This window comes from Oryctolagus cuniculus, chromosome 4 (assembly GCF_051225735.1).
Source record: "Oryctolagus cuniculus isolate XC-2025 breed Fujian yellow rabbit chromosome 4, ASM5122573v1, whole genome shotgun sequence".
Taxonomy (NCBI): domain Eukaryota; kingdom Metazoa; phylum Chordata; class Mammalia; order Lagomorpha; family Leporidae; genus Oryctolagus; species Oryctolagus cuniculus.
In genome coordinates this window covers 132,660,916-132,672,298 of record NC_142870.1, presented here as the reverse complement: position 1 = coordinate 132,672,298, position 11,383 = coordinate 132,660,916, and the positions used below count along the sequence as shown (strand labels likewise).

Here is an 11,383-nt window from a genome sequence, read left to right as displayed (position 1 = left end):
TCCAGACACAAAGGAATATATAGTGTATGACCTCATACACATTAAGCTAGTACAAGCAAAATTAATGTATAAAGCTAGAAATCAGGACAAAGAAGCTCCTGGCTCCTGGCTTCGGATCAGTGAAGCTCTGGCTGTTGCGGCCATTTGGGAAGTGAACCAGCAGATGGAAGACCTTTCACTCTGTCTTGTCCTCTCTCTGTAACTCTACCTCTCAAATAAGTAGATAAAATCTTTTAAAAAGAAGTTATTTACTCCCGGGCTATTCAAGTCTGATATCCCACTTGAATAGGTGGGACTTGAGAGCATTCGCTGTTTCCACAGGTGTTGAGAATGATATCCTCTCAGACTTTACACAGCTACTTAGGCAACAGTGCCAGGAAACCCACTAATCAAGGTTGATAGGGCCTGTTTACAATCAGGAAAGAAAGCAAAGAACACCCGGTATTATAAAAGCAGGTGAGCCCAACCCAATACACCGAGTCAGACACAATGTTGGTGTTCCTGGTTCTGGTGACTGTGGCCCTGGCATGTGCTCATCATTCTGGTGAGCATTTTGAAGGGTAAGTAAGCAGTTCCTTAAAGAGCAACTCATTCTTCCTTCCCAAAATTTGCACCCGTGACCAATTTTAAATTTTCTGTTGATCTTCGGTTTCACCATTCAGTGAGAAGGTGTTGCGTGTCAGCGTTGAAGATGAAACTCACATCAACTTAATACAAGAGTTGGCCAGCACCAACCAGGCAAGTAGCACCTATTTTAAAATCTTTGATTGTACTGTGATTCTACCAAAGGAAGAAAGACATGAAATATGAACTGAACTCATAGCAGTTCAGGCTTGGGAAACATGTAGAAGCGCCATACGTTCTTTTTTCTGTCCACATTAGATTGCCATAAGCCCTATAGTATTATAAATCCATGCTGCTTCTGAAAGAACTGACAGGGCATGGCAACTGGATGAGTGGAACTGTCACGAAGGTCACCGAGCATCCACTGTGCAGTCACTTCCCTTATAAAGCAAAAGAGAAAAATGACCAACTGGATATAACCGGAAAACTGGGCTCTCATCCAACTTAAAATTCATTTCCACATCCCATGTATCATCTGTTCTCTTTGATTTTCTTTCATTCCAAATCAAACAGCTTGAGTTTTCATGACCTTGATTTGAGTCCCCTTAAAGATATAATATTGGAGGGGCAGGGAGAGAAGATAAGAAGTAATGATAAAAAAGTAACTTTGCTTATAAGAAACTGAAATCGCTATGCTCCTTTTTTAAAAAAATAAATCACCAAATATGGGGTGAGAACTGGCATTTTTTTATTAAACATGTAGTATGTGGCAGCAAGATATTGTTGACCACAAACAGTTTCACTCGGGCCAATGCTGTTCTTTTATGAATATATAAATTAAAATTATTTCCTAGCTCCTAAATATCTGTCTATATATATACATTTTTTAATTTCTAAGGTGTGGAGAAAGGAAGAAGGTGGAAAGTGTCATAACTGCAGACCCAGAGCTTAGCCTTGAAAGAAAATGTGCAATAATCTATTCCAACCTTCCAATCAAATCTGGAATTCCATCCCCTCTGTCCCTGAAAGTAACATCCCTGGTTGCTAGCCCTGGTAACAGCTGAGCACTTTCAGGGATGGTAGGTACACTACTTTTCAGAACAGCCCATTTGCCTTCCAACCATTCCAAGGGTTTTCTTCCTTGTATGGAGCCTTTGAAAGTTGCCTTCTCTAACTGTGACCCATTAGACCTAGCTGAGCTAAACATTGTTCTACCTCTAAGATTCATCTTTCCTAGGCTGTCTCTCATTTTTCTTAGCACTCATTTACAGACTCTCGATTGTTCTGGTCACTTCTGGATACAGCTTGGTCTTTCTGTCTATATTCCTATTTTTAAAATGTAGTTACCAGAATTGACAATGGACCTCTGATGTTTTCTGATTAATAGATTCTACAGAAGCAGACATTTACTCCTGGGAGCCTAAGATCCCTTTTAGCATCTTTGACAGTCATAGAACTCTCTTAGCTTATATGAAATCTTTGTTCAAAGCCATTAGGTTACTTTTTTCCTCAGAAGAACCACCCTCAAGCAAGTGATCTTTCCTTCTGCGCTTGCATTATTCATTTTTTTAAGCTAAAGATGACAGTTTAGATTTCTACTGCTAAAATTTATCTCGATAGCCTATCTCAGCAGCTTTAGATCTTATTCAGACATCCAGAAAAATACGTCTTCCCCCTAACTTTAGAACATCAGCAAGTTTGATAGTCATGGGTTCTCAACCTTCATCTTTGTCACCGATAAAGAAAAATGTGAGTGGCTCAGCAGTCAGCACAGAAGTAGAGTTCTCCTTCAAGGCTCACTCTTGCAGTACATAGTTATCATGAATGTCCAAAGTCCCAGACGCAGTGTTAAGCACTGAAAGAGATTCATTAACCTGCTTTTCCTCAGGTACGTTTATTCAACTACTCTAAATTAGTGGGATATTACCATAGCACTGACACTGGGCCACTTTCTGGCTTGAAAAGAAGGAAACCAGTGCAGCCACTTCATCAAATGCTTTGCTGGTATCAAGATTCAGCATTCTACTAAGTTAGCAGGTTTTTCCAATAATATGACGAAGCTAATTGGGCCTGACTTATTCTTGCTCTAAACCATGCTGGCTCACAGAGATCACAGCCTCTTTTTCTGAGCATTCACAATCCATCTGCTTCCAGTTTACTCTGCAGCTTTGCTAAATCCATGCCAGGCCCTGGGAGCTCCTGCTTCTGGGCTTCACCTGTTTTCCCATTTATGAAACCCAAGACTTGTCCCCTCCACTCCCCAGTGAGCCCTTCAACCTCTGATTCTTCCAAGATTGTAAGAGAATTCTGCAACCACCACATCTGCAGCATTTTTTAAAGTTGCCTAAAATTCAGCACTTTATGATCATCATGAGCAGAATCTGGACTCATACTTCCTGGGTTCAATCCCTGCCCTACCATCTGCTAAATGGACCTGGTATACCTCTCTCAGTCTCATTTCCTCATTTGTAAAATGATGACAATACTATTTACCTTATTGGATTGTTGCCATGTTTTAAAAGAATAATACAAGTAAAGCATTTAGAAAAAATAACAAGAACAAAATAAGCATTTGATATCATTACTGTCATTAGGTCTAGGGTTTTAATGCAATTCAATACATTTAATAATTTAATAAATTTAATTTTATTGCAATTTTAATAAATTATAAATTTATTAATTTATAATTAATAGACTCCTCTTCATCCCTTGGGCCTCATTGTTCTCTTTCCAAAGAAGGTCTTTTTATTTTTTTTTTAAATCATAACATGTGAAACACTTTTCACTTATCTCGGTGGTAAATTCACCTCTCAACCCAACAAGAAAAACAGGAGACAGTGTGATTCCTTTTTGGAAAAGACAAAAGTCAAACAAGAGTTAATGGGCTACTTTCTCTCTTACAGCTGCAAAGTTATGCCTGGGCTCCAAGCAGTAGGACACATGTTTCTTCTTTATTCTTTTTATTTCCAAGAAGATTGCAAGGAAGATTTTCAAAAACCTTAGCAGTTGTGTGATTGCACCATAATCTGGGCTGTAGCCTTCCTGATAAAATCTTCCAAGGGCATCCAGTCCTTGTATCCATCCGTGGCCAGGGGTCCTTGCTCCTAGCTTTTGAAGATTTCCTTTTGAGAGCCAGATGTATTGGAGAGATCTGTGACCACGTTGTGCTCTAGCATCCTCTCCTATTTCATCTGTATTTGGATAGTGAGGATTTTCTTTTATCTCCTTGCAATCATGGTTGCTCTTGTCCCTTTATTGGGTACATTCACCATTAAGCCTCCTACTGTCTTTTCTCTGGACCTCCTTGAATAGTGCATTTCTCAAGTGTAAGGTACATTTTGCTCTATGCCTAGAGTAACATGGTTCCTACCTTCCAATGCTTTCCTCATTCCCACTGCACCAATGAGTGCCTCCTCCATACTGTCTTAGAATTAGGTCTGGAGTAGAAGATGTTTCATTTTCCACAAAAAGAAAATTTTCCTCGAGATAAATAAAAAGTCTATCAGATGCGGTACTTCAGATTCAATTGCAATGTGAAGAAACAAATTTGTGCATGTGAATAACCAAAGATCCCCAGAACCCTGAAAGAATTGAAGATTGATTTACTTTTTCTTGCTTTTGTGCTAGTTTTATAACATATTGTAAGAAGGGATTCTTCAGTTGTAAGTCAGTTGGCTGGTTAAGTTGATATTTGCATAAGAATATCATTTAACAGGTGCTAAGAAGTGTGCATGACTTACCAAGTCTAAACCTCTGTGTCTGTAATAAAGGCTTGCTTCCCTCTTCCACCTCATTCTGGAATGACAGGTATTTACTAGGATTATAAATTCAGAGCTAACTTTTAAAAATGTGCTTTCTCTTTAGAATGCGCTTATCTTCATTCCTCTTCTCTATACAGTGTAGTTGAGCTATGGTTTCTCACGAGCCCCTGCTCTCTCTGTTCTTACTATGGCATGTCCTTATACTTCCTCTACTACCAGTTAACCTCTTATCTTGTCCCTCTCGTCCTTGACCCACTAGGTATCATCCTATTCCCAACCCTTATCCAACCATCTGTGCTCTTTCCTTTCAACCCTTTTATGACAACCACAATCACATCTTTCTCCTGGAATTCCTCTGAATGGAATCTCAGTGTCCTGACCTTGCCTATGGCCCTGTGTCCTAACAGTACCTACTGGACTTCTACAACCATTTGAAGATTATCAAGATAGGACATAGGATTCTGGATCTGTGTATCTGAAATTGAGTTTTTTTAATATTTTGCCTCATCGGTTTTTGCTGCACAGTTTCTAAGTCTGTCCAAACTCCTCTCCAAACTCCCTAGCCGTGGTCACAAATGTCACCATCACAGCTGAGACTAGCCCCCAGCCATCTAATCAGGGACTGCGTGAGATACTGGGGCAGAGAAAGGCCCAATGTTGGGCTCACCTCAGACTTGTAGATGCCTTCTCAGCAGAAGGAAGAACAAGAAATCAGTTACCCTGAAAGAGGCAATACACTCTGGCTAATATTTCTTTGTAGAAAGGAGATGTTTAAAAGCACATATCACAAATACAACTGATGGAATCATCAAATACATTATCCTGCTATTTTGTGCCTAATTTTATCTAAAATCCCTCCTCCTTATGAAGACAGAAGCCCTATTTGATTTTCCCACAAATAGACTTCTCATTCCAGGTTCAAGGCCCAGCACATAATAGGTCCTCAATAATACTGGATGAATAACTGAAAACATCAGTTCAATATTAGGTCCCTGGGAGTATTCTGTTTCCACTGCAGAGCCAGAATATTCACTGTGGAAAATACCATTTTTCTTCCTGATGTATCCTCCACACTTCAGGATGTCCCTGGTTCCACACATTACAATAACTTGTGCAGAACTGAGTCCCAAGAAAACTTCCTAAGACAAATTTATTCAAAAGTAAAAGGGAAAGCTCAGTTTCCCTCTACTAAATTTTATGGCTGTAGTTAATTCAATAGCATTTATACAGCATATTAATTCATTACTACAAACATTGCTATTGCAACAAGCAATACTCCAGAAAAATCAATACATAGAAAAGAGCAGTTGTGCAATACTGCAATTAACTAGTAATATGGGAAATAATTATATGCTCTTCATGCTGGGTGATAATCAAGGTTATGTGTATATCTGTAAATATTTCTATTGACATCTAACCACTTGGTACTAACCCTTGGTCACTCAAAAGAAGTATTTCAAAGAAATTTCATGGATTTGGAAAATAACTCAAGGAGCAGAGCATTAGTGAGCTCTCAGGTGATACACTCACTGAATTATAGGAGTCCAATATGGTATATTTTGATTTTTATTCAGATTGACTTCTGGAAACCAGATTCTGTCACACAAATCAAACCTCACAGTACAGTTGACTTTCGTGTCGCTGCAGAAGATGCTGACGCTGTGGAGGACTTTCTGAATCAGAATGAACTACAATATGAGTAAGTTTATGTTGGATAGCCCTTCAGATTATCTTCCTTGCCGCAGGGCCTTTGAATAATCTTGGGAAGGTAAAAATGAGACCAAGAGCATGCCCTCCTTATGGCTCCACAAGTAAATAATGGCATAGCTGGTTCTGGGTTCCAAATATTAACACTTCTGTGACTGGGTGTGGAAAAGTGACAGACTTCTTGTCTGAGGACAAGAACAAGAAAGGATGCTTAATTACACCACACCTGCTCAACAGAGTACTGGGAGTCCTAGCCAGACAAATCAGACAGGACAGAAGTAAAGGACATCCCTATAGAAAGAAGGAAGTCAAATTGTAATTGTTTGCAAATAACATGATTTTATACATGGAAAATTCCAAGGTTTCCAACAAAAACATGCTAGAACTAATGAACAAACCTAGCAAAGCTGAAGATATAAAGTCAATGTATAAAGTCAATAGAGAGTCATCTGAAAAAGAAATCCCATATCCAATGGCTACAAAAAAATCTGGGAATACAGAACAAAAAAGTGAAAGATTTCTACAATGAAAACTGAAAAGCATTGATGAAAGAAATTGAAGAGGAAACAAAGAAATAAAGACATTACACGTTCATGAATTAGAATATTAAAATGCACACACAACCCAAAGCAATTTACAGAAAAAAAAAAAGAAAAAAAAACAACTTCTGCACTGGCAAATTTTGTGCTTAATTACACCTCTAGTGAAAATGGTTTTGACTCTTGAACTCCAAACCTTCAGCCAGATATCTGACCTGCTACTGCTTTGTGGATGAAACTAGAGAACAGGCCAAACCAATGGTGACTCTGGACACACTTTTAGGTCCAAATCTTACCAGTTCTTCTTTCTAGGGGATGGACTAGACCTATTGGGAGCCATGTCTCTATATGCTCTTTTAACTTGGGAGCAAAACTTAAGTCAGTTTGAATGGCCATTCTGTCTTTTTGTCCAAGGTCCTATCACCATCTCTAGTGCTGGTAGAAGGCATAGAGAGAAAAGCCCCAGAAAAGACCTTGAGTAGAGCTGGCAAAGCCGGGCGCACAATATCAACTCTCCTCAAGTATCTGGCTAGTCTATCTAGTTCTTTCTAGATGGTAAGTAGAGCCAGTTGTCCATCTTTTGATCCAAGAAATAGGTACTGAGCACCCATATGTATCAAATACTGGAAAGGATAGAAATGGCCCCATTTCTTTTAAAGGAAAATAGACTTGAAACTAGGAATTTAGGGAATAGACCAAGTCTAGAGGGCAGGGAAGTCTGTCCTAGGTAATAAAGCTTCAGCTGAGAACTACAAGTTGGGGAGGAGTTAGCCAGACAAAGGCAATGAAAAAGCATCCTCTAGTCAGCAAACAGAACATACACTAAGGCTTAGAAGCGGGAGGGACCTTGCTGACCTAGATGTACTTGCAGGAAAGGAAAGGAATGAGGTCCTTACTACAAAGCAGAGTTCTTACTGGAGGCATGGACCAGGAAGGAGAAAAGAACATTCAAAGGTTGATCCAGCAGTCCCCGCCACAAACCCTTCATTATGTGTCAAGAAAATATGACCTACCAAATTTTAACGTTAGACATGTTCTCTTGTTTTTCACTTCTTAAAAATATATAATCACATTTGTGCCATTGAAAATGTCAAAATTGTTGCCTATAATATCTGTATTTCCCTCGAGAGAAGTGGTGTGGCATAACACAACCCCCAAATACTTTGGGGAAAAAAACATGACCAGATTCCAATCATGGCTCTGCAACTTCCTGACTGTGTTACACAGGATAATTTCCTTAATCTTTCAATGTAACAATATAATGTCTCTCCTAAAGAGCTGTCATAACAAAGAAATAAAATAATATGTAAATAAATTGCAATTGGTATCAGTACTGCTGAGAATGCTGCTATGGTTGACTAATGTAAAAAGAGAGATTATATATATATTTTAAAGGTCAGTGGAAACTGTTAAGTTTAACCCCGTTATCATGCCTCACATAGCTTAGCTATCTGCTTTTGCCTGCGGGAGTGTCAACATGTGACCTTAAGAGCTGGCTGTCTTTTTAAAACAAAAAGATAACCCAGTAAGTTTCAAAAAGTGATTAAGATTCATGTCTATGACATTTTGCTCTTCTTATACCAGGAAGAACTTCTAAAATCCTAGCCTTTAGGAGCCTTCAGCAGCGTTCACAACGATGATGAAAAACAGAGGTCAGAGTCGAATTCTGGCCACCTGTGCAATGTCCTAATTCAATTCATACCAGAAAATAGCGAAAGGGTTTCCAGTCACCTCCCAACCAAATTTACAGAGCTGGTAGAAAATTCACTTTCTTTTTTTGGTGTAAGCTTTTAGAAAATCTTGTATGAACACTGTCTCATCTAGAACATAGGATGTTTCCTGAGGACTAAGATCTTGTTCATTTTTGCTTCTCTGTTTACTGCTGAGCACATTCGCATCTTATAATTCTCTAAATATTAAATAATAATACAGCCCTAGAAGTCTTGGAAAAACACACGAGCAACATCCTTGCCAGGAACGCAAGCAATTCCCGTGCATCCCATTATCACTTCATATGGTAACTAATCTGTGTTTAGACAGTTTCCTGCTGGTAGGGGCTTGCAGTTACACTTGCTGTAGCAGGAACCATCTACTGCACACTTCCACCAAAATAACTCTTCAGATTTTTTCCATGGCCCCAACCTTTTCAGCAAGACTGGTATTATTTGGCAACTTTAATCAGACCCTGAATTATCATGGAAAAGATTCAAAATGTATGCAAAGTGAAAAGTAACTAGTTTTAAATGCCTAAGTTGCCCCTTAGCTTTAGAAAGACTAGAAATCACCTGGTGTGAATCTCCTAGAGTTCTGAAGCTAAGTTGACAGAGCTCTTTGGTGGATAGCCCTCCAGAGAACCTCTTCCTATAAATCGCAGGAAGATTGTCTTTTCCCTGTCCTCTTCAGGGAGAGATTGAGTGTTACTAAGAGTCTACAAGATCATTTTTCTGTGAATTTCAGAGTCACACTGGCAAGTGTCCTTGGATAGCCATATGCACATAGCAGTATCTTTTCATAGCACTAGGCACAGAGTTCAGGAACTGACCAAACCTCAGGAGTCTGAAGGTGGCATGAAACTGAGTCATGTCTCCCTGGCCCTCTCAGACACCATGTTCTTTGCTTTGTTGGGAGTCAGGGTTATCTAATTTGCTTGCATGTTTAAAAAAAGGAAAAGAAAGAAGTTGGATGGCACTATAAAAGGAGCATATGAAAGTATAAAATAATGTACATGCCTCTGTATTTTGGAGCTGTAATGCAATCCCTATTATATTAAGAGGCATTGTTTTAATCTTCTAGAATAGGAGCTCATTATTTAGTAATAATATTTTGTAATTTAGCTAAAGTAGTGCTTTGTCCTAAATCTAATAAAATAAAATAATCATAAGGCTGGAAAGGATCATTTGAGGTCAATTCCTTGCCTTCAGGCAAAAGGCAGCACCACATTTCAACCTCATTCTGATGCTTTTGTAAGTTACTAGAGGAAACTTTTACTCTTGGGTGTCATCTTAAATTTAACTAACTGTGTTTTTATGGTTGCCTTCGCCTGCTTATTGATGAAAAAGCTTTAATATTTAACACAGTAATAACTCTAACAGAACGTCTCTTCTTAGTACCAAACAAAACACTAGCCCTCACATAATCACTGATTCTCCTAAACAACTTGAACTTGAGAAGTGGGTGCAGATGAAAGTGTAGCTATATGTTCTGGAAGCTCTGCTACCTCTCAACCCAGAGCTGGTTCCTAATAGATCAGAGACAGCCAGGACGGTGGTCTTAGATACGGGAGTTTACCAAAAGTCTTGAGGGTGAAGACTGCCTGGAAGCAATTAACCCATAGGCACCCACTAAGAAGGCACAGGACCTAAATTATATTTTCCTTGCTCATTGATAGCGAAAAATCTTAAAATGAAAGTGGATGTCATTTACCATTTCCTCTTGGGCTTTTTGTTTGGTTGTTGGTTGTATTTTTTGTCTTTTGTCATTTAATAAGAGAAGTAAGGCAGAATTTTTTTCAAATTGATGATATTTGAATATTGTCATTTTCTTATATGTTAGTGTTTTTTTTTACATGTCCAGGTTTTTGTTTTACTTGCTTTATCTTGTTTTATTTTTCTGTTTTTATTTTTTAGTCATCCTTGAAAATCATTTTCCTAAACTACCTTTATTCTAGGCTTTAGTTTCATTCATGTTTTCTTATTGTTTATGAAGGTGGTAGCTGGCAAAAAAAATTTTTAAGGCCAATGGATTTGAGTCAAGTCATTGCATTTTAGAATTGAAGAAGACATTGAAAGTCTACTAAGCACATGGCCCCATTCTAAAACTTGCAAAATTAAGGTACAGAGATAAATGAATTTTTTGTAAAGCTAATTTACGAGTCAGATAAAACTGTCCCTTGATCTTTTGGTTCCTAGTTCATGATTCCTTTTGCTTCTACCCTGTCTCCTAACAATTCAGTTTAGGTGTTGAATATAATTATAATACTCACTATAACCATCGTAGCAGGCAAAATGAGAGTCCCCTGAAAATATCTACACCCTAAACTCCAGAGCATCTGAATATGTTATGCTACATCGCAAAGAGGAATTAAGGTTATCGATGGAACTGAATTCCCTGATCAGCTGATTTAAAGCAGAGAGATTATTCTGGATTGTTCAGATAGATACAACATAACCACAAAAGTCCTTAAAAGTGAAGGGGGGGGGTGCTGTGTTGTGATGCAGCAGGTTAAGCTGCTGCTTGTGAGGCAAGCGTCCCATATCCAAATGCTGGCTGTTCCACTTCCAATCCAGCTTCCTGCTAGTGCACCTAATGAGGGCAGTGAAAGATGGCTCAAGTGCCTGGGCCCTGCCACGCATGTGGGAGACCCAGAAGAAGCCCCTGGCTCCTGGCTTTACCCTGGCTTGCCCCTGGCTGTTGCAGCTGTTTGATAGCAGCCATGGAGGATCTCTCTCTCTCTCTCTTACTCTCTCTCTCTCTCTCCCTGTCATTCTGCCTTTCAAATATGTAAATAAATAAACCTTTTTTTGTTTTATTAAAGAAAAAAGAAAGTTGAGAAGGAAGCAGAGAACAGGCAGAGTGACTGGGTGTGAAAAGGAATTGATCTGCTACTGCTGGCTTTGGAGTTGGAGGAGGAGGGCCACAAGCCAGGGAAGCAGGCAGCTGCTAGGAGCTGGGAAGGACAGGAGCCACTCTCCCTGGAGCCTCCAGAAAGGCTGTTGACTCCTGGTTTTAGCCCAGTGAGACGTGCACTGGTCTTCTAACCTGGAGAAGTGTAAAATAATTCATGGCATATTAAACCACTATGTTTGGCCGGCG

The 11,383-nt window shown here is 39.1% G+C and overlaps 1 protein-coding gene across 1 annotated transcript in view; it reads left to right on the top strand.

The window, feature by feature from the left end:
• The first annotated feature begins 474 nt into the window (after positions 1 to 474).
• The window catches only part of CPB1 (carboxypeptidase B1), a 33,077-nt gene continuing 22,168 nt past the window's right edge, over positions 475 to 11,383 (top strand). The window contains exons 1-3 of the mRNA XM_002716588.6: positions 475 to 560; positions 663 to 738; positions 5,900 to 6,024. Coding sequence (XP_002716634.1) covers positions 490 to 560; positions 663 to 738; positions 5,900 to 6,024 — 272 coding nt within the window. The 5' untranslated portion in view covers positions 475 to 489. The remainder of the gene's footprint in view (positions 561 to 662; positions 739 to 5,899; positions 6,025 to 11,383) is intronic.